Source organism: Hemitrygon akajei, chromosome 9 (genome assembly GCF_048418815.1).
Source record: "Hemitrygon akajei chromosome 9, sHemAka1.3, whole genome shotgun sequence".
Classification (NCBI taxonomy): domain Eukaryota; kingdom Metazoa; phylum Chordata; class Chondrichthyes; order Myliobatiformes; family Dasyatidae; genus Hemitrygon; species Hemitrygon akajei.
This window is the reverse complement of record NC_133132.1, coordinates 46,257,131-46,284,936: the sequence shown is the minus strand read 5'-3', so window position 1 is coordinate 46,284,936 and position 27,806 is coordinate 46,257,131. Positions and strand designations below refer to the sequence as shown.

Genomic DNA, 27,806 nt, shown 5'->3' with positions numbered 1-27,806 from the left:
TAAATAACATCAGTGCTGTTGCTGTGTTTTTATATCACCTTCCAATATTAAGTTCAAAGTAAAATCATTATCAAATTACGTACAGTATATGTCACCATGTACAACCCTGAGATTCATTTTCTTGCAAGCATGCGCAGTAAATCTAAGAAGTACAATAGTCATTGAAATCCACATCAAACAGGATGGACAACAGCCAATGTGCAAAAGACAACAAAATGTGCAAATAGAAAATAAAAATAATAAATAGATAGACAGACAAGCAAGCAATAAATATAGAGAATATGAAGAATCCTTTAAAATGAGTCTATAGGTTGTGGGAACAGTTCAGTGACGGTGAAGTTGAATAAAGTTATCCCCTCTGGTTCAATAGCCTGATGGTTGAAGGGATATAACTGTTTCTGAATTTGGTGGCGTGAGTCCTTCTTGATGGAAGCAGTGAGAAGAGAGCATGGTCTGGGTGGTGGGGTTCCTTGATGTCATATGCTGATTTCCTGCAACAGCATTTTGTGTAGATGTGCCTAAAGGTGGGGAGGAATTTACCCGTGATGGACTGGGTAAATCCACTACTTTTTGTAGGATTTTCTGTTCAAGGGCATTGGTGTTTCTATACCAGACCGTTAATGCAACCAGTTAATATACTCTACACCACACATCTATAGAAGTTTATCAAAGTTTTAGTTGTCATGCCAAATCCTTGCAAACCTCTAAGGAAGTAGAGTCACTGCTGTGTTTTCCTTGTAATACCATTTACGTGCTAGGCCCAGGATAAATCCTTTGAAATAATAACCCTGAGGAACTTAAAGTTGCTGACCCTCTTCACCTTTGGTCCCCCGATGAGAACTGACTTATGGACTTCTGGAACATCAACATTTCTCAATCTTTCGCTACTTAAAGAGATACTTTGCCACTTGTTACTCACTCACACAGCTTGTCTATATCCCCTTGTACCCTTCATCACTACTTGCACTCTTGATTTGTTTCATGTCACCAGCGGTTCGAAATGATCTGCTCAATCAAATTAAGTGCTGACCTTAAGTACCCCCACTATCCATAACCTGTCAATAACCGAAGTACCTATTGATAGTATCTTTTACTTTTCTTTCTTAAATCCACAGTAGGATATTACCTTTACATTCTATATGCTCTAAACTTGTTAATCGATCTGTGCTGGACCTCATTAAATGCTTTCTAACTATCTAAAAACACATCCTCTGGTTTCCCTCTCATCCAATCTGTTAGTTAAATCTTTGAAGGACTCCAATCTTCGAAGGCCTCACATTATTTTTCTTTTATCCACTTTTGATTTGGCTTTCTTTTGTCATCTCCCACTAGGACTCACCTCTTCTTTGTTCTTGATATCCACTTTGCTGTCAGCATTATCCTCTGAGCAGAATGGAACATTTCCATGAATAAAATACATTAACGTAGGAGGAAGGTCTGGATTTATCTTGGGGTGGTTTAACAGGTCAGCACGACATAGTGGGCCGAAGGACCTGAACTTTGCTGTAATGTTCTATGATAATAAATGCACGTTCACCCTCCCCAACGTAGGACCTTAGGCAACATGAAATTGTGCCAAGAAAAAGTACAGGTGTTTTCTATCAATACAATTGGGCTACAGTGAATTAATTATGAGATTAGAGGTATGATCAGTAAGATATCTAAACAGCCTGTATGAGCTTAATAACATTTTAATATTAATAATTATGGCATAATTCAAAAAACATGGAAATTGTATCATCGAACAGCATTGTGGATGAACAAAATTCTGAAAATCAAAGGAATTACTGTCGCTGCTATATTAAACACTAACTGGCATTGTAAATTTTTAACTCGAATGCACGTCCCATATTCTGGTCAAGCAGCATCTGTGGGAGTGATGGGTGGGGTGGGATCTGGGCTGATACTACTCAACCTACTGAGTTCCTCCAGCAGTTTGTTCTTTAATCCAGATTCCAACATTTGCTGTCTCTAGTGGCTCCATCCGTGTGTATTGTTTATTTGTTTTTAAAGTTATGTTTGGAAGCAGTTCTGTATGAATTGTAAGAATATTCGATGTTATTCTCTGTTATCCAGTGCCTTAAAGGGAGGAAAGTAACACTGAAGATGAATTTGCAGTGACATCACAAATGATTGATTGTGTACTCTGCTTGATCATGGCATGTGGTATCTTCCCCACCACAAGATAAGATGGTGTCTGTGAAATGCTAATTGTTCAATTTATAAGTGTTGCCAATGTTTTTTGTTGGTAATCTGAGTGCCTCCCTAGAAGCTGCTTATTGTTTACCTAAGTAACAAAGAATGGATCCTCCTTTCCAGCTAGAGGTGGTGGGGCTGCTGGAAGATTCACGATTTCACACTGTGACAGCAACTGCTAAGGTGATTTGATTTCTGACTGATTTGTTTGATTCAAGTTGAGCTACAATCCATAAATACTAAATTGCATCTGCAAGAGGGAATATGGGATGAAGACAGTATTACAAATCAAAACAGCAACTTGTTTTACAATGATATATGTACAATTACTATTACAACTACTATTTGCTGTTAAAAGATAAACTGTAGGAATGGAACTGTTGGTTTGTGAGGTTGTAGCAGAGAAAAGGATCTGTATCAGTGGATGCCAAGAATTTGAGATTTGCAAAAGCATAGTAGATTTCACATCATGCAGAAATTGACAATCATTCAGACAAATAGTTTCCTGTTTCTATATTTCTTTATAACAAATAAATTCATATTGGCCCATCAGATCTGTCAGCTAACACAGCAATCTCATTCCTCCAGTAACTTTCTCTGCAATCAATTCTCCCCACATTCCCATCAATTCCCCCAAATACTACCACTCAAGTCAAGTCACTTTTATTGTCATTTCGACCATAACTGCTGGTACATAGTGAAAATGAGACAACAGTTTTTCAGGACCATGGTGTTACATGACATAGTACGAAAACTCCCCTACACACTAGAGGCAATCTGTGGTGGCCAATTAACTACCAGCCTACAGCACGTTTGAATGTGAATGGAAATAAGAGACTTCTGCAATCACATGAAGAACACCCAAACTCCTCACAGATCACACCAGAGGTCAGGATTTCTGTAGCTGTGAGAAAACTAGCTGCACTTCTGTGTTGCACAAGATTGGTGAATGATTCAAAAACTATGGGACACCAACTAAAAACCTGGTATAATCATGTCACACAGAGCAGGAAAAGACAAATTCTATAAGATGATCACAGGCAACTAAGGTTCCAGCTGGACATAACACCTCATATTCTACCTGAGCTGTCTCCAACCTGAGGCATCAACAATGAATTCTCAAACTTCCAGTAACCACTTTCCCTCTGTCCCTTTGCCCCTATTTTTCATCTTTATTTCTCCTGATCTAACTGGCCCACATCAGCCTATATCTTTTAGTGTTGCTAAGGATTCAGTAGCAAGGAATTGTTGCTGTTAGTAGGAAGGTCAAGAACAGACAACACTAATTAGAAGTAACTGAATAGATCCAGGAGAGACAGGAGAAAATTCTTTATATAGTTATGATCTGGGAGTACGCTGCCTTAGATTGTGGGGAATATATTTGAACTGTGTTTTTCAAAAGGAAGTTGGATGAATATTTGAATTTAGAAAGAATATAAGGCTCTGGCAGCAACACTCTCTGAATTTCTTGACAAACAGCCACCAAGAACTTGATGGACGAGCTTTCTTCTTGTGCTCTAATGATATTGATTCTGAGTCTCTTACTAACTTTGCTTTATTCCTTACAGCAAAAGAGGGTAAAGCAGAGGGCTGTGGTGGCATTCTAGAGTGTTCAGAAGAGATTTAATGGGTGGTGTTTCCTGGTATGGAGAGATTCAATAGGTAGGTTTTATCTTTACTGGAACGTTGGTGGCCGATGGATGAGTTTATAGAGATTTATGAAATCATAAAGGGCATAGATAGGATAAATACTTTTAGCTAGGGTGGGGAGCCTTGAACTAGAGAGCACAGGTTTAAGCTGTGCAGGGGCAAATTTAAAGATCTGATGGGTAACTTTTTCACACAGAGCTCTTATCCCACCCCACCTCCCCCCAACCCCTACAGTCACCGACAGCCCTGTGATTTCAGTTTCTGAGCCTGATGTGAGATCCTTCAGGAGGGTGAATCCACAGAAAACATCTGGCCTAGGTGGTGTATCTGACCGAGTACTGAAATTCTGTGCTAATCAGCTGTCTGGAGTGTTTACAAACATCTTCAACCACTCACTTCGCCAATCTAAGATACATATCCACCTATTTTAGCCAAGCATCAATCGGTGCCCAAGAAGAATGTAGTAGCCTGCCTCAATGACTTTTGTCCAGTAGCACCTATATCCACTGTGATGAAGTGCTTTGAGAAATTGGTCCTGGGGCATTGCAACTCCTGCCTGTGGAGTGATATCGATCCATTACAATTTACCTACTGTCACAACAGGTCAACAACAGATGCCATTTCATTGGCTCTTCACTCAGCTCTGGAGCACCTGGACAATGAAGATGCATACATCAGGATGATTTTCACTGATTACAGCATTCAATACCATCAAAACTCATCACTAAGCTCCAGGACCTAGACCTCGATTTCTTCACTTACAAACCCCGGTCAGTACAAATTGGCAACTACATCTCCTCCACAATGACCGTCAGCATAGTGATGAAATTACTGTTGTTGGCCAGATGGAGGGAGGGAGATTGAAGATCTGGTTAAATGTGCCACAGTAGCAACCTCTCACTCAGTGTCAGCAAGACCAAAGTTGAGTACAGCAGGAAGAAGTTGGAGTTCCATGAATCGGAGTCACAGTTCTCATTCGGGGAATGGAAATGGGGAGGGTCAGTAGCTTTAAATTCCTTGGTGTTGGCATATCAGAGGATTTGACCTGAGGCAAGCTTGTAACAAAGAAAGCGTTACAGCACCTCTACTTTCCTAGAAGTTTGCATAGGTTGGGCATGTCATCAAAAACTTTGACAAAGTTTCTATAGATGCATGTTAGAAAGTATCCTAACTGGTTGCATCACAGCTATGAAGCACCAATGACCAAGAATAGAGAAGTCTACAGAAAGTGGAGGATACCACAAACATTGTCACAAGAAAGCAGCGTCCATCATCAAGGACTCCCACTATCTATAGGTAGGCCAGGTTTTCCTCCCGCTACTACCATCAGGAAGAAAGTACAGGGTCCTTAGGTCCCACACCACCAGGCTCAGGAATAGTTAGTAGCCTACAACCATCAGGCTTCCGAACCATCATGGGAAACTTCACTCACCACAATGCTGAAATAATTCTACAACCTACAGACTCACTTTCAAGGATTTTAAAACTAAGGTTCTCATTTTTTTTAAATATATATTTGCACGATTTGTCATATTTTGCATAATGGTTGTTTATCAGTCTTTGTTCACGCATAGTTTTTCATAAATTCTATTGTATTTTATTTTCTGTAAATGCCTGCAAGAAAATGAATCTCAACCATATTACTTCTTTTACTTTAGGGTAGTGGTTATCTGGAACTTCCTGCTAAGGAACACAATAGATGCCAATATAATTACAGATATTAAAAGGCATTTGGACATAGATAGGAAAGGCAAAGAGAGACACAGGCCAAATGGATTTAGATTGATTGGTCCTGCTGGCCACTCCTACCCCAAGCCTTTCCAAGGGCTACACTTTTCTGGCTCTGTGGGGTTGATCAACCTGGAGGCCTGTGTGCTAGAGTTGTCCTGTAGGGCAGAGAGGGTGACATGCAGCAACAGGCCTCAGGTGCTAAAGCCTAAAACTGAAGGTTTCTAACAAAGGCCTTTTGATCTGTCAGTTTAAATAGTTAAGATATTAAAATGGTTTTTTAAAATAATAAATGTACTTAACGATATTTCTATGACCAGAAATTAATTAAAACATAACATACTATGAAAAAAAAAGAAACCACATTGTTATTTACTAATTTACTCAAGTTTGACGGGACAATTTATGCCAGACATGTCAGGCATTGTACTGAGGAACTGGTTGTGAAGTACATCTGGTTCTGGACACCTGGTGAGTCCAGCGGTAGGGTAGGAGGTCAGAATTCAGTTGCACCAGCATCTGTCCTTCTCTTTATCTCCAATTTCCATGTCTCAGTACGAAGCGTAGAAGTGGGACTTGAGCTGACCCACGAGAGGATGTGGTCTGCACTTCTCTATATACCTGCGAGTCTGAGCTGAGTACAATCCTGTCCATTCAGTCAGAAAAAGGAACTTAATAGATATAATGGAACTTCCTGTCAAAAATGACGTGAGAGAACAATATTTAGACCACAAGACCACAGGAGCAGAATTAGGCCATTTGACGCCCTGAGTCCGCTCCACCATTCCATCATGGCTGATTTAATATCCATGTCAACCCATTCTCCTGCCTTTTCCCTGTAACATTTGACTACCTTACTGAAAAAGAACCTATCAACCTCTGCTTTAGACATACCCAGTGACTTGGCCTCCACAGTTGTTTGTGTCAGTGAGTTCCACAAATTCACCACCTTCTGGTTAAAGAAATTCCACCTCATCTCTGTAGTAAAAGGATATCCTTCTATTCCGAGGCTTTGTCCTCTGGTCCCAGACTCCCCAACAATAGGAAACATACTCTTCTACATGTCCTTTCAATATTTGCTAGGTTTCAATGAGATCCCCACTCATTCTTCAAAAATCCAGCAAGTACAGGCCCAGAGCAATCAAATGCTCCTCATATGTTAACCTTTTCATTCCTGGGATTACTCTTGTGAACCTCCTCTGGAAGCTCTCCAATGCAAGTACCTACTTTCTTAGACAAGGGGTCCAAAACTACTTTCAATATCATAAGTGCAATCTGACCAGTGCCTTTTCCATTAGGGGACCAACCAAAGGTGTTAATGTCTTTTCTAAGAGTACTTCTTAAGATCACAAGCCCTTGCTGGACATAAAAACTTAAGGTACAGTACTACAGGTCTACCCCATCAGCGAGTTGCTCATTGGCAGAAAAAGTGAAGGAGCTGGACTTGATGCAGACCGTGTTGCTGCCTGCTACAGAGGTGTTGGAATCAGTGTGCAGTCTAACAGCGAGTGATGGGCTTAATCACTTTTCTTTGTAATGTGGAATGCTGCAAATCTGGTTCACTAGTTTATTGGCAGAACCGGCAGGGAAAAGCTGCATGGCCTCAGTTGTAACAAGGACTAGACCTCAAGCTGCAGTGTCACCTGTTTGCAGCCTTCTAGGAGGGAGGTGTCGGACGCATTGTGGCGTGGTGTCAATGCTGCTCTCCAGTGTTCGCTCGGCAGAAGACAAGCTGTATCATGTTCAACTGCTGCAAAATTCATGGACTCAGGAACTTGGACTATATATTTTTTTAGTGTGACTGCATTTTACTGATATATGTTCTATATAGAAATGCCTTGTGCTTTGTATGACTTTTGGTACTGTGCTTTGCATCTGTTTTGTTTGGCTGTATTCAGGGGTATTCGTGTTTAGCTGAACAACCATTAAACTTGACCTTAAACTGATAAAACCTCAGCATTACAACCTTGGTTTTATATTCTAATCCTCGTGAAATCAATGCTAGTATTGTATTTGCCTTCTTTACCACGACTCAACCTACAAATTAACCTTTAGGGAATCCTGCACAGGGACTTCCAAGTCCTTTTGCACCTCTGATTTTTGAATTCGCTCTCTGTTTAGAAAAAAGTCTATGCCTAAATCATTCTACCAAAGTGCATGACCAGATACTTCCCTACACTATATTCCATCTGCCACTTCTTTGCCCATTCTCCTAATCTGTCTTTCTGTAGACTCTGCTTCCTCAACTCTACCTGCTTCTCCACCTACTGTATCTTTGTATTGTCCACAAAGCCATCAATTATCATCCAAATCATTTACATATAACATGTTAACTAGCCTATAATTTCCCTTCTTCTGCCTCTTTCCTTTCTTTAAGAGAGAATTACATAGACATCTGGGCTCACACTTTGGGAGAGATACTTCCCCAGAAGAACACAGGTGACATTAGAAAGCGTTTAATCTTAAGGATAGGCTGTGGTAACATTATTGGTCATCTAGCTGAGTTTTCTATTATTAAATTTTATAGTGTTGAAATAATTATTTCTTATAAATCTGCAAGAGATGAACGTAACCATAAATTAGACCAAGATAAATCTGGTGGTAATCTGGATGCTTTCTTCAAAAAAGGTATTGGAATGTATGGAAAAGTGTGGAAAAATAGGCTGAAAGAAAAAAAATTAAATTTATTCTTTCTAAATTGTTATTCTTTCAAGTTATTCTTTCTACATAGGAGCTGAGGCTGACATTTCCTTTACGTTTGGCTGAGCCAGTGATACGGCCACTTTTAGAATTTGCATGGGACACCTACCTGGCTGAGATGAAGAAGGTATTCAAGGTTTTTTTATTATTTAAAAAAAACTTTTAAGTATGTATTTGTGTCAATAGAATACCTATTACTTGGTTGTGAGTGACTCTTCCTTTCTGAATAATGATTTTTTTTCCTTAAAGTCCTGAAAAATTAGAGCCCCTAAAATACACAGTTCAGTCTGTGATTTTTAGCAGGATTGCAGTGAAGCAGCCTGTAGGTAGACTGAAATCCAGATTTACATTGTCCTGCCTGATCAATGGGAACTCTGTGGGATGAGTAAGTGGTGGAGCTTTTCCAAGAGCTTGCAAAGTTACAAGTTCCTAACAGCATAGCATCACAGGTGCTAACGGCTGAAAACTTTAGAATGCCAGTCTGTCAAAGGACCATAGGCATAAAACACAATCCAGGGCCAAATTGTGACCCAAAATTCCAGGAACAAATGCATTTTTAAGTAACACAAACAAAATGCTGGTGAAACTCAGCAAATCAGGCAGCATCTATGAAAATAAATAAACAACTGATGTTTCGCTCCTAGACCCATCTTCAGGACTCAAGTTTATAGAGAATAGAGTGAAAAACAAAAAACACCCAGTGAGCAGCAGTTCTGTGGGCAAAGGAGGGAGATTAGAGGAAAATTGATACACTGGTTCAAGCTGACAGGAAGGCAACAGTAACTCAAATAACCGCATGTTACAACAGTGGTGTGCAGAAGAACATCTCTGATCGTGCAAAATGTGGAGTTTATTTTTACATATTCTTTAATCCTTATTTTTACGGGTTTAAGGGAAGAAGTTCTCAGTAATTTCCAGACATTGGGAAGCTTGGTCAGTCAGTCTAAATTCCCATTGGTAAGAGTTGACAAAGAGCTAGCCTTTCTCTCCGCTCACCTGGAGAAGTCAATCGGTCATTAACACTCATTATGCATGAAAATGAAATCATATTTTGAGTTGGGACATCATAATGAGACACTACCTAACGATCAAAAGTAGGGATTAAGAAAAAACGCTGATGCTGGAAATCTGAAACTAAACAGAAAATATTGGAATATTAGAAGCTCAGGCCCAGCTAGGCAGCATCTGTGGAAAGAGGAAAAAAGTTCATGTTTCATTTTCAATCTTTTTATTGATTTCCAGTAAAAAAAATATACAAGTCAGAGGAGAAGCTTAGCAAACAGGTAATACAAAAAGACATATAAACAGCAATAAAGAAAAGTATATATTGTCAAAATCAAATAGGTATAATATTGCGCTGTTATATATACAGTATAATCAAAAAAACCACAACTCCTCTTAACAAATCATAAAAAAAAGATTGGGAAAAAAGAAGTTAATGTTTCAACAATGTCAAGGAGTTTTTGTCCTGAAGCATTAACTATATATTTTCCCACAGATATTATCTGAGCTGCTGAGTGGTTCCTGCATTTTCTGCCTTTAACCCTAAAGTGGGAACTTCCACAGATGCCAATTCTAAGGATTCTTCAGACATTTGTAACATCTTCAATTTGATCCATAATAAAGTCAGTTAAAGCCGTACAGTCAGAGTAGTTCGGGTTCAGACGTATGGACGATCAAATTCAGGTGTATGGATGGGTGCCATGCACTGGTCCTGTAATCCTGGATTATCACGATCCTTTGGAGGTATATTGGAATAATTAAAACATTTGACGGGAACAGGTAGATGGATAGAATGGCCATCTGTAATTTTGTACAATTTGTATTATATGAAAAATATGTTATTAGGATGGTTCCCCATTAGCACAGTATTTTACTTTAGTAAAGCACTGAGGAAGTTATGATGTAATTATTCTGTTTACACAGCAGAGAGGAAGTGATATCTGGGGCTTCAGTTCTTGCATCATGTGCTTTCTCAATGGTCAGCTCCTTGGTGATGAGAAAGATTTCCTGGAGTGGGTAACTGCTGAGTTCAGCTACATAGATTACAGACCTAAACTGCTGTATGAAGCAATAGCCAGTGATTTTTATTCAAAATACTTGAAGGACACCAAGGTGAGTCCCAGTGTTTCCTCAGCATGTTTACGCGAGATTCTTGAGTAAGTCATCCGTGTGCTCTGTTCATATGTCAAATAAGATGAGTTTAAAATTAATGAAGAGGAGCCCAAAAAGGTTGAAAATATGTGCAACTTCCAATTAGTAATGATAACAGTATCTGTAAATTTTTGTATTGAACAGATGGAACAGTGCATCCCAGACCTGTTCTTGTTTTGAGTTATTGGCTTTGGTGTTTATGTTGCATTCTCATCCTGTTCACTGTTTTGGTTTCTTTGACTAGCCTGTCAATATTTTCCAAATAACCCTTTACCTTTGTAATATTATTCATACATGTAATGGCAGCTTTTTTAACGAATTTAAACTAAAGGTATTTTGGTTATTACACTTTTCAGAACCTTGCCAAATCCTGATCAATAGTGGCATTACTTAATGTAGAAAAAAAGTGAGAGAAAAAAAATTACCAGTGCCTGGCAAAAGATGTTGAAAAAATAGACAAGCAGAAAACAAGAGGTAAAAGAGGGAAGCAGAATTTTTGTTTTCCAAAATTAATGAAGATAAATTCTATGGAGACTGAATTCCTTAAAATGCGTATTTACTTGCACTGAGACTAGGGTGCATGGTTGTTAGCAGTACAAAGATTGAGTATCAGGAAAAGATGGACTCGCCAGCCAGGATTTCAGTCTGTGGAGAGAACTGTCAGTTAACAATTAAAGATGGAACTTAATTTGATTGCAAATATTCCTGGAAATCCACTGAGAAGACTCCTTCCCAGCCCCATACCCATAACAAACCAACCCGTAAGTACCTTGACAGTCAATAGTACATACTGGGTGGAGCACTTTGTTTTTAAGTAGAAATTAGTTTCCCCAGATGGCATTGTTATGGAAAACCATATGACCTGTGTACAACTTCCTCACTCTGGCACCTGACAGGTCAGTATTGAGCTGAATGACTCTGCGACAATATTTGGCCATGGTTCTGCACTGTTGACTAACTTCATACAGAAAAATCTGAATTTACCTCCGGACGATTCTCCCAGATAGAATCTCTGGGAATCACTGGACTCTCCCTGGTGAAGTAAAACAAATCCTGTTCGCAGCAAGTTTTTGAAATACAACCTTTAAAGTGACTAGGGTCACATTTATCATTGTAATCCTCCAATCCAATTGCTATTCTGACCTCACTGTCCTTGACTTCCTGCACTTTTCTAATGATGCATGAAGTTAAGCTTGAGCATCAGCATCTCATCCTCTGACGAGGCACATTTCACCATTCTAGAATCAGCAGCTTCACACCCTTTTTCAGCATTTTCTGCTTCATTGCCTTAATTGTAAGATCTGAACAATGGAGAGAGATTTCTATCTGGTGGATCCTGGTGACTTTGCAGTCCAGAGTTTCGGAAGTCAAGAATGGGGCATAAAACTTATCGCTTGTAGGCATTACAAGAACTTCAAAAAAGAGAGAGAACAAAGAAGTTATAACCACCTTATAGAAAAACTACTATAGCTTTGTCTAAAAAGATTACAACAACCCAGTGATAACAATGAACCTATAAAATAGCCAGATTCAAGTGGCGTGACACCTGCTGCAGAAAACCTAAGAAGCTTCTAGAGAAATACGGAAGCAGCTATACTGCATTGACTGGAAAATTCAATGAACAGTTACACATATATTGATGATTACAAAAAAATACAAGCAAGCATAAGTTAAACTACAGACAATTAACAATTCTGCACCATAATCCAACAATGTCAAATGTATTCTGTTAGCCTTCAACCTTAATCATTTGTGATATCGAGAACAAGTTCCAAGCCATTTCTAGAACTCCAGGTATTTTACCATTGCTCAATTCAAAGTTCAAAGCTTCAAAGTACAGTATATTCATTATCAAAGCACATATATGTCACCATGGGATCCATTTTCTTGTGGGCATACTCAACAAACCCATAATAGAGTAATAACCATTACAGAATCAATGAAAGACTGCACCATCCTGGGTGTTCAACCATTGTGCAAAAGTCAACAAGCAATGCAAATGCAAAAAGAAAGAAATAATAATAATAAATAAGCAGTAAGTATTGAGAACCTAAGATGAAGAGTCTTTGAAAGTGAGTCCATAGGTTGTGGAAACATTTCAATGATGGGGCGAGTGATGTTGTCCCTTTGGTTCAAGAGCCTGATGGTTGAGGGGTAATAACGATTCCTGACCCTGGTGGTGCGAGTCCTGAAGTTTCTGTACCTTCTTCCTGATGGCAGCAGCAAGAAGAGAGCAGGTCCTAGGTGGTTGAGGCCCCTGAAAATGGATGCTGCTTTCCTGCATCAGTGTTTAATGTAGACATCCTCAATAGTGGGGAGGGCTTTACCCATGATGGACTGGCTGTATCCACTACTTTTTACACGATTTTCCATTCAAGGACATTGGTGTTTCCATACCAGGGTGTGAAGCAGCCAATCAATATACTCTCCACGACACATGTATAGAAGTTTGTCAAAGTTTTAGTGTCTTTGGTGTGTTGGGACCTCTGCCAGGAGAATGGTGGATCACTGCCATATAGTACATTGGTATGGTTCTGTATTCTATCCTCCTGCTCTCCCTAATCCTTCCTTAGCCTCTGCCCTCTCCTTCATCAACCCACTGAAGCAATTCCATCCTGAACTTCTCTCAAGTACCATGATCAGAAACCACGCTCAGTTATTGGTGCACATTTTAAAAGTGGGCTCCCCTAAACTGTGAGAATTATGTTGATACTGTGGCACTTAAAACAACAGTGAGGCTAGAGAAGACTCTCCAGATATGATCCCACCGCAGTGCCAGACTTAAATAGAAAATCTGAATTTTTTGGAGTCACATTTAAAGCTTTACAAGCATATCTATATTGGATTCGTGAATATTTTATTGATAAATTCTGATGCTGCCAGCCTGCTTTATCATTCTAGACAACCTGTGGCAATTTCAACGTGTTTGCACGATTTTCATTTTCATTCTTTCTCTCCGAGCTATTTTCTTGTCAGTGGCCTTTGGCCTGCATCATTTTGAACTTTCCTTAACTTGGTCCAGGTACTGGAGTGGTTAGGGTGGTGGATTGGTAATCTGGAGTTCTGGACCAAAGATCCAGAGACATAACTAGAAATCTGACCAACCGTATTTAAAATCAGTAAATTAAATTAATTTACTTCAAATCAGTAACTTAATCTGGATTTTTTTAAAAAGCAGTGATAGTTACCAAGAGATTATCACTTTGTAACAAATGTCAAACTCATGCAATATGAAGTCCTAACCTACTCTGGCATATAATTTAATCCACATTCAGAGCAATGGGATTTTGTTTTAAATTGCCCCTCCCAAATGGTCTTGTAATTCACACAGTTATCACCAAAACCATTATAATCCAAAAAGTGGTGGGCATCACACTGACAACAAACCCATACACACTACCTTTTTTTGCTTTCTTTTTGCACTACTTATTTAATTCAATTTTTAAAAATATATTCCTTATTGTAATTTATACTATTTTTAAAAATATTATGTATTGCAGTATACTATTGCTGCAAAACAACTAAATTTTGTGAAATATATTAGTGATGTTAAACCTGACTGATTCTGACTTTTATTGTGACTTTACCTGTGATGACCACATCCATTGTGAAGAAAAAAGCTGAGCAATGAATGTCTGATTAAATTTGCTCAGTTCTGTGCATGATATATAATTTTTACTTCAAGTATATGAATTACAGTGTTTCCTTAAGTAAATTTTATGTCAGCTGTCTTCCTGTCTTGATTCAGCACACCTTCTACACTGAGCAGATCCAATGCTTTACACGTGATCCCCACTGTAAGTTCACTCCTCAGCATTTGTTTTCCATCATCTTTCCTGTTTCTTTGCCCTCTTTGCAACAAAAATGATCAATCTAACCAAGCTTCTTTATCTTCAATAGAGATCTTACTTGTATTGACTTAATGTTTTACTGGTTGTCTTTGTTTTCTGTAGCACACGTTTGTTTACATGGAGATTTCTATTGATCAGCAACCTGTAGGGCGATTACTCTTTGAGGTAAGGAATGCATTATAAGTTGTTTTCTACCCTCCTACCTTCAGAATTCACAGGGAAGACTGGCCATGTTAAACGTGATAAGGTTGTCTGCTGGTGCAATTCCAATGAAAGCAATACATTTTCCATTCAAAATATTTTTAGGTACATGTATACTATAATTGCTACATTTTAACTGTAATTAGACTTTTAGAATGCTTTCTATGCACAGTTGGACCAATTGAATGATGTGACATTGACAAAGGCCCACTCTCCTCCTGAGGAATAGGCACCCTGTCTGGCCACAGCCAAGGTGAGGAGGGCCTTTCCCTGGGTAAACACACACAAAGCTGCAGGGGCAAACAACATACCTGGTCAGGTGCTGAGGGACTGTGTGGCCCAGCTAACAAATGTCTTAATGGACATCTTTAATGTCTTTCTGAAACAGTCCACTTTCCCTGCAGGCTTCAAGACAGCCTCTATCATTTCAGTACCTGAGAGAGCAACAGTAACTGGCCTGAATGGTTACCACCCAGTAGCACTGACTTCAACGATCATTTAGTGCTTTGAGGGGCTGGTAGTGGATCGTATAAAATCCTACCTTCCAGCTACATTGGGCCCTTTCTAGTTCATCTACCACTCAAACTGGTCTACTGATAATGCCATAGCTTGTGCTCTCCACTCTGTCCTGTCCCACCTAGATAACGATGCCTTGTACACTAGAATATTGTTCGTCAACTTGAGCTTAGCATTTAACACTAACAGAGGCTGGTGGGTAAACTGTCCTCATTCAGACTCAACGCCCCGCTCTGCAACTGGATTTTGGACTTCTTGATGGAAAGAACTCAGTCAGTCCGAGTTGGCGGCAACAACTCAAGCTCCATCACGTTGAGCACTGGTGACCCCAGAGCTGTGTGCTCAGCCCGCTGCTGTTCACGCTGCTGACTCACACCTGTACTACCAGATTCATCTCAAACTGCGTCATATTCGCTAATGATACTACAGTGGTTGGCAACAGTGATGAGTTGGCATGCAGAGAAGGTAGAGAGTTTAGTCAAATGGGGCGAGAACAACAACCTGAGTCTCAATGTGAACAAGACAAAAGAGATGATTGTGGACTTCACGAAGGCACAGGTTGACCTCTCTCCATTGCACATCAATGGCTGTGCCGTGGAGAGAGAGAAAATTCCTTGGTGAACACATAACAATTGACCCAACCTGGACCCACACCTCCTCACTAGTCAAAAAGACACAGGAGTTTCTGAGAAGGCTGAGGCGTGCAAGGCTCCCCATCCCCATTCTAACAGCCTTCTACAGCAGCCCTATCTAGCTGCGTCATTGTGCGATACGAAAGCTGCAAGGTGTCAGACCACAAGACCCTACAGAGGGCAGTAAAAACCACCGAGAGTATCATTGGGTTTCCATCACTCACTTGTGACATTTACCGGGAGCATTGCAGTGAATGGCCCAAAGCAGTGTTGAGAATCTCTACCACCCATCCCACAATCTCTTTGACCCACTACCCTCAGGAAGGAGCTACAGAAGCATCAGGACTAGACCTGCAACAGCTTCTTCCCTCGGGCTGTGAGACTAATGAATACCCTGCCGTTACCGAGGTTTCATCACTAGAACAGCGTGCTGTTTACTTTTTACCTGTGCTGCACTTTACTACATGCATTTTGAATTATATTTTATTAACTTATAGTATAATGTTTTATTTATGTGCTGTGTGTGATATATGTTGTGTGAGTGTACCGTGGTTCCGGAGGAACGCTGTTTCATTTAGTTGTATATATGTATAGTCAGATGACAATAAACTTGAACCTGAGAACTACTTAAGTTTAAATGCATTGACTCACATAAAGCATGTTTCCCAGATTTGTCAAATATTTCAGATCAGCCAGTTTGTCCCGCTTCATGTGTGCTTAGTGTCTGCATTGACTGATCCCCACAGCAGACAGTCTAACAGCTGCCACTTATTGGCTCAAGAATTTTTCAGGCTTTGAGTGAAACAGGAGGGAGGGAAAAGGGAGAGCAAGTACAAGTGTGGAGTTCACTCACAGATCTTTAGAACCCTGGTAATTCTAAGTTGGTGAAGATTTGAGATTTGATTAGCTTTACTTGTCATATTTACATTTCATTTTCATAACTGACTTAGACGAGTAAGTGTAAGGGTGGGTTAGTAAGTTTGCAGATGACACAAAGGTTGGTGGAGTTGTGGATCATGTTGTAGGTTACAACAGGGCATTGACAGGATGCAGACCTAGGTTGAGAAGTGGCAGATTGAGTTCAATGCAGAAAAGTGTGAAACAATTCGTTTTGGAAAGTCAAATTTGAAGGCAGTATACAGGGTTAATGGTAGGATTCTTAGCAATGTTGGAAGGAAAGTGAGATCTTGGGGTCTGCATCCATAGATCCCTCAAAGTTGTCGAACAAGTTGATGGGGTTGTTAAGAAAGCATATGGTGTGTTGGCCTTCATTAATAAGGGGATTGAGTTCAAGAGCTGCAAGGTAATGTTGGAACTCTATAAAACCCTGCAGTATTATTCTGGTCGCATCATTATAAGCTTTAGAGAGGGTGCAGTAGAGATTTACCATGTCGCTCCCTGGATTAGAGAATGTACTTTATGAGGATAGATTGAACCAACCAGGGCTTTTCTCTTTGGAGCGAAGAAGAATGAGAGATGACTTGATAGAAGTGTACAACATGATCAGAGGTGTAGATCCAGTAGATAACCCCAGACTTTTTCCCAGGGCAGAAATGGCTAATGTGAGGGGGCGTGATTGTTAGGAGATTAGAGGAATAGTATTTGGAGGATATCAGGTAGGTTTTTACACAAATTGGTGGGTGGGTGGAATGCCCTGCCACAGGCGGTGGTAGAAGTAAGTACATTAGATACATTTTTTAAAAACTCTTAGATAGGCACATCAATGATAGAAAAATGGGGCGGCTACGAGAGAGAAAATGGTTAAATTGATCTTAAAATAGGTTAAAAGGTCAGCACAAACTTGTGGTGCGAAGTGGCTGTACTATGCTATACTGTACTATGTTCTATGAAGCATACGGTGAAAAGCATCATTTGCGTCAACAACCAACGTAGTCCGAGGATGTACTGGGGGAAGCCTGCAAGTATCGCCTTGATTCTGGCGCCAATATAGCATGCTCACAGCTTAATGTATCGTGATGGGAGCTTCCAAAGTATACCCGTTATGAAGCCTTGGTATGTTATGTCACAGAAAACAACAGCATTCATCTCTCCATCTGATTTGGCTGCATTCTTGGATAGTTGTGGCTTCCCTCCAATTACTTCAGCACAAAAATCGAGGCTGACACTTCAGTGCAGTACTGAGGAAGTGCTGAGCCTTCAGGATGAATGAGATATCAAAAAGAAAACTGCCTCTTGGGTGAATGTAAAAGATGGCATGGCACCATCTTGAAGAAGAGAGGATAGTTAATCCAGTGAACTTGTTAATATTTACCACTCAGTCAATACCATTGCCTTCATTGGCTGTGGAGTATGGTAAGACAAACTAAGTCTGTGAAAGCAATGTACTGTACTGTATAATCTTAAGGTATAATACCTGAATGTAGAAGGTATGTTAGGAGGTAGAATCTGAGATTGCTCTGAAATCTGTACATAAAACATCTCAATTGGGATCAGTGGCTAACAGTCAGCAATAGGTCACCTATCCATGTTCATTGTTCTCATCTAATGCAAGAATGGTAATTCCAATTGTACTGTACCCACCAAATCATTTAGCTTTATTGAATTGCCACTGGCCACTAATTCAATAGGAAGTGAGTTCAAATCCCACTCAACAGAAACTAATACTAAAATCTAGGCTAAACTGAGTTTCTCCCTCAGATGGTTTGTTGCTCCAGATTCCCACATCTGCAGTCTGCTGTGTCTCTCTGTGTCTAGGCTATGTGGCAGAGTACTGAAGAAGTGTTCTTGTGATCACAGAAAATCCCTTGGTTTTACTTTGAAGAGAAACAAAGTTCTTCCCATGACCTGGCCTTTAATTTGACTGAAGCCAATGATTCACACTGCTGTTTCTAGGCTCTTAATACTGAGTATGATTTTTTTTTACATTTGAAATAGTTACAGGAGAGCAAAATATTTTAGTGGTGTTAAGTAGTTTCAATCAGAAATTTTTTTCTCTTTGGAGAGACCGAAGCTTATATTTATGATCAGTCTACTAATAATAAATTGATGTATATTCAAAGCTTTTTACAGATATTTGTCCAAAAACGTGCAAGAACTTTGCGGGCTTGTGCACAGCAGAAGCAAGCTCTTCGCCTACAGACTCACAACCTTGTTATAAAGGAACAATATTTCACAGACTGGTGAAGAATGGTTGGATTCAAGGGGGAGGTGAGACAGAAAGCTAATTTTAGAACTTGATTTTACCATTTGAGTCAGCTTGATCAGAATACTACACTGCTGGAGTAGCCACGGCTGTTTAAAACCACATCATGCGTAAGTATTACGGTTTATATGATGTGGTAGAAAGACTCCAAACAACTATAATCACATAGCGAAGAAACTTGACATCTATACAGATCACACCACCTACAGTATCTAGTAGTCGTGCGATCAATTTGAGTCGAGCATGACGTTTGCCTAAGGAGTTATCTATTGGTGGGTGTTCAGGTGACTGTAGCGGCTGATCTGGGATCTACATTTTCTGGTGCAGTGTGAGCATGAGTAAGTGGTTAGTGATTGGATCTTTTGATTGTTCAGTCTCTCCTTTTGCAGCCGCGGCACAGAGGAGCTCCCTGCTGAACAAAGTTCCTCCAGGTGTATCTGTTGGATGCAATGTTTTCCCACTTTTTAGGTTTTATTTGAATTTCTTCAGGCTGATTTTTATGTTATCAACTCATTTCTTTTGCCCACCAGGGGCTCACCGACCTTTCTTCAACCAAAGGATTTGCTGTGGGAGACATGAGTTAGGCAACTGGGTGACATTACCTATCCATAGCCTGTCATCCACCTATCTATACTAATTCCATTCACCTACATCAGGTCCATAGCCTTCTACACCTTAGCAGTTAAATTTATTCTTAAACTTTGGAGAGAAATTTCCTCGGCCATCTCTTCAGGCAGTACATTCCAGACACCAATCACCTTCTGTGTCTATGTGTTCTTGTTGTGGCCATCCCATCAAGGGAGGTAGATTCTTCCAGTCTACCCAGTCTCCCTCATAATTTAGTATTCCTCTATCAGGTTATAACTCAGCCTCCTCTGCTCTAGGGAAAACAGAACCAGCTTATTTATTCAATCTCTCCTTCTAACTGAATTGCTGAGATTTCCTTGGAGGAGAGATTCACATTCTCCAATCCTCTTCAGCTAAATAGGCTGCCTACAGCAGACACCTCAAAGCACTGGAAAGGTAGAGTCTCTGCAAGTTCCTCCACACTCACTGGCTGGATAGACAAACCAATATCAGTGTCATCTCCTGGCCAATGCCACTAACTTCATGGCTTTAAGTACTCTCAGCGTGTGTCATTGATGGGCCAAATAGTTAGCATGCCCAACACCAGTCTCCAGAAACAGGTACTCTACACTGAGCTCCATAACTACTAAATGTTGCATTGAAAACAGAGGAAACATTTCAAGGAAGTTCTCAAGGCCTCTGATAAAATATAACATATCTGATTGCTGGGATTTACTGCTCTGGGAGCAATCAAAGTAGAGAAGAAGCTTTTAGCCAGGACTGAGAGCTGTGTGTATCTTTAGGAGCAAATAGAGGCCTAGTGAAAACAATGGGAGGTGTTCACTTTCTCCATACTAACTACCCATCCACCACTTCCAGCACTTCCTATTGCAATTCTAACAGATTATGTGGATCACACATTGACAGTAATTATCACAGAACTTTGATGGAAGCAAGTCTTCTTCCAACCTTCCTTAAAGGACAAAATCAACAAATATAAGAACATAAGAAATAAGAGCAGGAATTGGCCATTCATCCCTTCTAGTCTGCCCCATGATTCATCAAGATCATGGCATTTCTACCTTGCCACCATTATCCAGCACTTTAGTTTCCTCAATTCCCTTATTATCTAGAAATCTGTCGGTCAATTTTGAATGACTGAGCTCCAGAGGCCTTTGGGCGAAGGAATATTTTGTATCTTTTACTCTCAAACTATGCTTCCTGGTCCTAGGCTCCTCAGTCAGGACAAACAACCTTGCTATGTCCAGCCTGTCAAACCCTTCAAAAATTTTGCAACATTTGATGAGATTTCTCTTTTTTTTCTGAACTCTCCTGATGCCTTTTTAGTTTCATTTATTTGTATTTATAACCCTAGTTTTGCATTAAATCAAACACTTCCAGTTTCTATGTGGAATTATATCATATTGGAGTTGCTTGTCCTCAAAACCTCTGTGATGAAAAGATCATCAGTCAACCCTCTTCACTATACAAAATAATAGGATGCAAAATAACCTTTTCCTTTACTGCTTCCATATGAATTGAATAGGTGAGTCTTGAGTGTGTTAGTTGATGATAGGGCTGGAAGCGATGAAGTGGGTGGATGGACCAGGGAGCAAGGGAGGTTAAAAGAAAATAAAGCCACATTTAATGTTAAAGTTGAATCTGGCAGACTTCAGTAAGTTTATATTTTTATCTTTTATTCATATTTTTATCTTTCTTTTCTGATACTACAGATGTTCCATCAAATAGAGGAGACGGTGGAGTGTCTATTTATGGAAAAACTTTTAACGGTAAAAGTCAAATCAAGTCAAGTTTATTATTATTTAACTATATAAATGTATACCATCAAACAAGGCAGTGTTTCTCTGGACCAGGGTGTAAAGCACTGTAATACACGTAATGCACATTTAACACATAATAACTTAGGAAAGTAAGAATAAAACCTACAAATGAATTACACATAAATAAATAAAAAGTGCATGACTTAAATAATGTTGGGTACAGAAAAGATTAACTGGTGACAAAAGTTTGGAATGAGATAATCATAAGCTAATGAAAAAATGCCAGTCTTTCTCCCATTGTATTACCATAATAAGTACAACTGGTGATGAAGTAGTGAGGTGTTCAGGTTGGTGTTAATATAGAGCATTGACCACAAAGCAGAAAGAGCACCTGATATGAAATGCTTGATATTGCTAGATTCCAATTTAGATCATAGTGAACATTAGCAAAAGTAAATAATGCATGTTATTTGCTTTATATTACCAGATGAGAACTTCGCTATCTCACACTGCAAAAGGGGAATCCTAGGAATGGCCAACAAGGGGCCACATACTAATGGAAGTCAGTTCTACATCACACTTCAACCAACGCTTTGGATGAATACCAGATTTGTAGCTTTTGGGTAGGTTTCTCCTTTTTCCTATCTGAGTACTGCTGCTTTAATGAAAATTTTTGTAGATTAATTATTCATATTGATAACTTTAGTTTTGAGTTTTCAATTTTTAGGGAAAAAATTATGGAAAATTTAATTCCTGTAGACACCAAATTGACAATTTGTTTAATTTAAAATACCAAATTAGATTTAGAAATGTCAGCCTCGTTCTGTTTTAACCTACTTTGCTAATGTCCTTCAGGGGAGAAAATCTGCCATCCTTAACTGTGACTCCAGACCATCTTAAAAGATTAGCTCTTAAAATTGTATCTATATGCACATGGATAGTCAGATAAACTCAGACTTAGTTTCAGGCAAGTTTGGCGATTTAGGTGCTGGGCAGATTGAAAAGGTCAGGGCTAGGGTCAGGCCTGTTCAGATCACTGCTTCATGTCTCAGCTCTGCACTGAACTGTGAGACTCTGTGGACTTAAGGTCAGAATATTATTTGCTTGCAGTTATTATTTGCATGGGGTGCTCTTTTTCTCTGTGCATTAGGTGTTTGACGGTCTTTTTTATGGGTTCTTTTTTATTGCCATTATGTGCTTTTTTTCCCTCTATGCACATTGGGTGTTCAGCAGTCTTTTTTTATATATGGTTTTTTTTGGGTTTCCTTGTTTTGTGGCTGCCTGTTAGGAGATGAACCTCAAGGTTGCATAATGCATACGTACTTTGATAATAAATGTACTTTGAACTTGCAGAAGTGGATTGGATTATATATATATTTTCCCTTGGGAATTACGGGAAAGGTTGAAGGCCAGTAATTGAGGACACTGCCTGGTTTAAAAAGGTGTCAAGGTATGATAAACACAAGCTAGGATAAAGACACAGTGGTGTAACCCTGCAGAGCTCCAGTGCCCCAGTTTCAACCCTGAACCAGAGTTTGCATATTCTGCTGGTAACTGTGTGGACTCCAAGCACTCTGGTTTCCTTCCACGTTTCAAGGATGCTCTGACAAATCAATCATCCATGGTAAATTGTATTTGGTGTACTTGTGTGGCGGGAGAATCAGTGAGGTTGGTGGGCATGTGAGAGAGTGAACAAGTTTCGGGGAAATAGAAAGAGGAGTAGGACTGACGGGAATGGTCTGTGAACCAGAACAGTCTCCATTGATTAAACAGTCCCTTTTATGTCGTGAGAAATACCAAAGCTATTTAAGGACATGCTGAGGGGCCATGCACACAAAGATGGAAAAATTTCAAGTAAATTTACCTGTGCAGACAATAGCAAGAAAAAATTGGAAATTTACAACCTAAAGGAAATAAAAAATGCTTGTTTACCTTGAGCTTTCTCCCCTGTACCATACAGAACCTTTTAGTTTAAATATCCTAAGATATCAAGTATTCCAAAAATTATTTGAAATAACCCATGGTTAACCATAGTTCTTCATTTTTTCTTGTGTTTTTTTGACAGACACCTGATAGCAGGTACGGAAGTTCTTAATAAACTGGAAGTGGTTCCCACGTATAATGAGAGACCAACCGTGGAATGTAAAATTACAAATTGTGGTTACTATTCTCCATAAGTATTATTGCTCTTTTATTTTCCCTAAAATTACTATCCATTCAGGCTTCCTCACAATAAAATATTTCTTACACCATATAAACAATTCAAACGCAATTATTTTGTTGTAATATTAACAACTAATGCTATAAATGAATAAGGAAAATACACTACAACAGAAAAGAATCAATTACCCTTATCATAAGCTGCAATTTTGTTCATTCATCGTGTGCCATGTTGTATGACGTGGGCAATCATGTTCTTTCCATGACCAGGATTGTTCTTGACAAATTTTTCTACCAAAGTGGTTCTTTCGGGCAGGTCTTGACAAGACAGATGGCCTGAGTCATTGCTCTTCAAAGACTGTCTGTCTTGGCGTCAGTGGTTGCCTAACCAAGACTTGTGATATGACCATCGACCGCATGCTCCCATGACTTCAAGTGACCCTGATTGTGGGATGTGGATGGGGCTACACTTTGTCCAAGAGTGACCTGCAGGCTAGTGAAGAGAAGGAATGCCTTACACTTCCTTTGGTAGAGACACATCTCCGCCCTACCATCGCAAAGCTGCGATTTACTATTGTCAAATACTTTGTCTCTTTCAGCTGTTTCATCAAGTAACAATTTTTGGATACAAACATGTGCCCTCAATTCAAGGGATTTTGTTTCAGACAACTAAACAGAGATCATGGGTTCTATAAAGGGACAGCAGGAACATCTAGATTTTGGTATCTCAACCACCCAAACAGTCTGGAAGTCTGAAAGCTGATCTGTTGCCTATCATCTTGAGAAGGACAAATTATTTTATGGTCATGTCATTATCTAGTTAGCTGACTAAATTGACATGTGGTTATTTGATAGAATAATTGTTGTCCAGTGATATAGAAAGATACTTCCAGAGCTACACACACTTAAGAACTTCATTCTGTATAGTCCTCAGAATATCCTGAAGAGTGTTACAAATCTAGTCATCTCCAATGCTCTTCATGGTTTTCCCTCAATCTTAATATCAAATGAATGAATTTTGGCTAAAAAATGCATTTTATAAGCTGCTGAAGGGTCTTGGCCTGAAATGTCAACTGTATTCTTTTCCATAGATGCAGCCTGGCCTGCTGAGTTCCTCCAGCAATTTGTGTGTGTTGCTTGGATTTTCAGCATCTGAAAATTTTCTCTTGTTTGCATTTAATAATTATAGTCAGTTCCTTTCACACTCCTTAAATAATTAAATACTTTGTGTTCTTTTGACCTAGACAACACTAACAAGTAGCAAGTAATTTTTATGCCTTATAAGAACCAGACATTGGGCCATTTACAGTGAGAGAGAGTTCAGCTATAGCAGCACTTGCAGAAAGAGTGGATATCTGTAACTACTTTAACAGTGCTGAAAAACAGTGCATGGGATTCAAGTCATATTCCAGGAACTGGCTGAAAATTTGTGTTTCCCCCTTCCCATCTTGCTTGAGGAACCAGGGGGGTTTCGAAAGTTCAAAGTACGGCAGTGCCCCATGAAAGTGATAGTGGGGAAGTTGGCAAGTATGGCCAACTGTTATGTTTGCATACCCAAAGAGATGGTTGTTAGATCTGGAGACGTTGTTGTTCATGAGATTCTTCAGAAGTCAAGAATGAAGTGCAAATTTTAAGCTTATTGCAGTTTCATTAAATGTTCATCATAGTACAGATCAGACAGGGTCAGTTTGTTCAAGCCAGCGACAGTAACAGTAAGGTAACGTTGGAACTTGAGCACTTGAGGCAGACTTTGTTTGATAGGTCCATTCATGTATTCCATCTGTCCTGATGACTACATGATATAGACAGTAGAAGGACCATTCAAGTTCATCAATTGGCTTAACTCTTGACATGCATTTCCAGTGAAGTGTGTCCCTTGGTCAGAGTCCGTGCAACATGGCAATCCACATCTAGGAACGTACTGTAGTCCTTGATTGGAGTTTTTTTCTGAGTGTGTGGTAGTGACTTTCCATGTGAGAGCAGCCTCCAACCATGTCAAGAACTTGTCTACTATTACTAGTACATCTGAGTATCCTTGGCACTTTGGTAATATATTGTAATTCATTTGCGGGTACAAAAGGGGTCCTTGTGTGGCCAGAACACTCATTTATTTTCACTTTACCATTGCTTCTAGGTTTGTCTTCTGCTATGTCATGGATCTTTCCAATTTTTGTCAGAATTAAACTTTGGATTTTACCACCACTGGGAGAATCTACTGGCCAACTATAACACTTCAATGTGTCCTAGGGAGTTGTGCCAGATAAAGAAGCAATGTGGTTGGGGCTATCAATCTGTGACTAGTGCTATATCTCCATGCTCTGTCATTGTTTTTCCCACCATTCTCCATCCAGGACCATTTTTCTTCATTAGACCACGGACTTGTATCTCCTATAAGTTTATACGTGACAGTTTCTAACGACTTTCCTGGTGAAATCACTGTTATATTTCCATGGAGTTAAAAGGTTCATATATTATTATCAAAGTGTGTATACATATGTATCTCTGAGATTCATCTTCTCCGGTTAGCCACGAGACAGAGAAAGAACATGAAAGTCATTCAGAGAGAAACATCAAACCCACCACCCCAACACAAAAAAGAATGGAATCCCGAACATCATCTCCAAACCCCACCCTCCCCCACACAAAACAGAACAAAAACTCCCAAACAATCCCTGCCCCACACCAAAAAAAAACAGAACACAACAAGAACATCAACCCCCAAACCCTTTCCCCTTGCACAACAAAACAGAAAAGGAATGGGCAATAAAAATCACAGAATTTAAAAACTGTAAATTAGGAAGAAGTCCACAGTCCATAAACACAATAGTCCAATCCATAAATGTAGAACCTCAATACCATCCTCCGACATCACCAACGTTCAGCAAAAGAGAGGGACACCTCACGAGGCAGAGGCCTACCTGCCTGCCACAGCTAGTCATGCAGCTATAGGCTGCTCACAGACAAGTCAGTTTGTGCAGAACTCTCGCACGCTTTCAGCATTCGCTAAGATAACTCAATCTTCCTCGATACTTTAATCAGCAATTAATGGATGCTTTAATTGGAAAATTTAATTTAATTGGAGTTGAACATCAGCTCAGACCTCAGCTCTAAGTTTCTTCACTTGAGCGCATCCGAGTACGTGCTCGCTTCTCGGAGGCACCAAAGCGCTTGTTCACTCAATCAATCTCCAAGCTGTAAATCACACGTTCTTACAGTCCCAGAAGCACATTTAAGATGAAAAACAGATTTAAAAGAAGTAAAATAGACATTTTTGTGGGCTTCTGGAAAATGTCCGCCGAGGGAGCATTGTATGCTGGCACCATCTTGACAGGAGTTCAACTGTATTCATTTTGGAGCAGCCTTTAAACTCCAATCAGCCTCTTCTATTGGCAATTGTATAACACTTGTGTACCAACTGCCCATTTTCCTTCGTCCCAGGACAGATATTTACAGATTGAAGAGAGATCTTTAACCTCTCTTTAATCTAATTTTTGTACCAGCTGGCCATATTTGATTACAGCAAGCAAGGGCTACAACTTCTAGCCTAATGTCCTATTTTATCATTATAAAATAATATGCTCCTTTAGAGTCTTAGTCTTGTTTCTGTCATTGGTTGATGGAAATCCTGCCTGTAATGCTCTTACTCAAACTTCCATGATTTGACCCACCTGGTTAGCAATATTCACTAACCAGCTGTATGATGTGTTGAGTTCATTCCAACTTAAATTTGTTAACCTAACCAATCTGACAACATCTGGCTTCAAGCCATTAATAAAGATTGACATCAGTGGACCATGATCAGATTTCTCTATGTGAAATTAATTTATCTTTGGAACTCCTGAGTGGTTCAATCACACTGTTTTGAAGCATTCCTCATATTCATGGATGTCCTCATAGTTCATCTGCTTGCAACTGATTATCTTTCCCCAGTCTTTTCGGTGTTGGGTTTGATCATGAAACCACATCTTAATGGCATCGAACCACCTTCTAGATTTTGTTTATCCTCTCCTATGTATGCTTCAACTGTTCTGACTTGATGAACAGACAACATATTGGCCAGCTTTTAGATGCCAGCATACAGTGGTGATCGTATATATTATTACCATGCAGAAGTTCAGCCCAGGTCTGACTCCCCTATTTTAGGATGTGGGATCCCTTTGGACCATCTGTTAATCTTCCTTTCATGCCTTACAAGAACATTTACAATGAGAGAGCGTTCACCTGTAGAGTGAGTGGATAAATAACCTTGCAGTGTTTCCCTACCTTTTTAAGCCCAAAGCCCCCCTAAAGTACCTTCATACTTGCCAGCACCCCTCTTAGGCACAATATACTTTCCGGCGCCCCATAGTGTAAAAACATGTCCACCACATGCCAACATGAGAAAAATAATTCTGCTTTAAATTTTTATTTGTCTTTAAACCAAGCTTACACAGTACCTGTGCTGTACAGCAGCTCCAATATCAATGCGATCCTTGAGCTTGATGATTTTTAGCAAGAGTTGAAATAA

At 39.6% G+C, this 27,806-nt stretch overlaps 1 protein-coding gene across 1 annotated transcript; it reads left to right on the top strand.

The window, feature by feature from the left end:
- Nucleotides 1-2,301: 2,301 nt before the first annotated feature.
- On the top strand, nucleotides 2,302-23,333 carry ppil6 (peptidylprolyl isomerase (cyclophilin)-like 6). Its single transcript, XM_073055344.1, has 8 exons — nucleotides 2,302-2,379; nucleotides 8,306-8,401; nucleotides 10,201-10,389; nucleotides 14,382-14,444; nucleotides 18,649-18,796; nucleotides 21,092-21,148; nucleotides 21,627-21,762; nucleotides 23,205-23,333. Exons 1-8 carry the CDS (start codon nucleotides 2,302-2,304, stop codon nucleotides 23,314-23,316), a joined length of 879 nt encoding a protein of 292 aa, XP_072911445.1. The 3' UTR covers nucleotides 23,317-23,333.
- The last annotated feature ends 4,473 nt before the right edge of the window (nucleotides 23,334-27,806 follow it).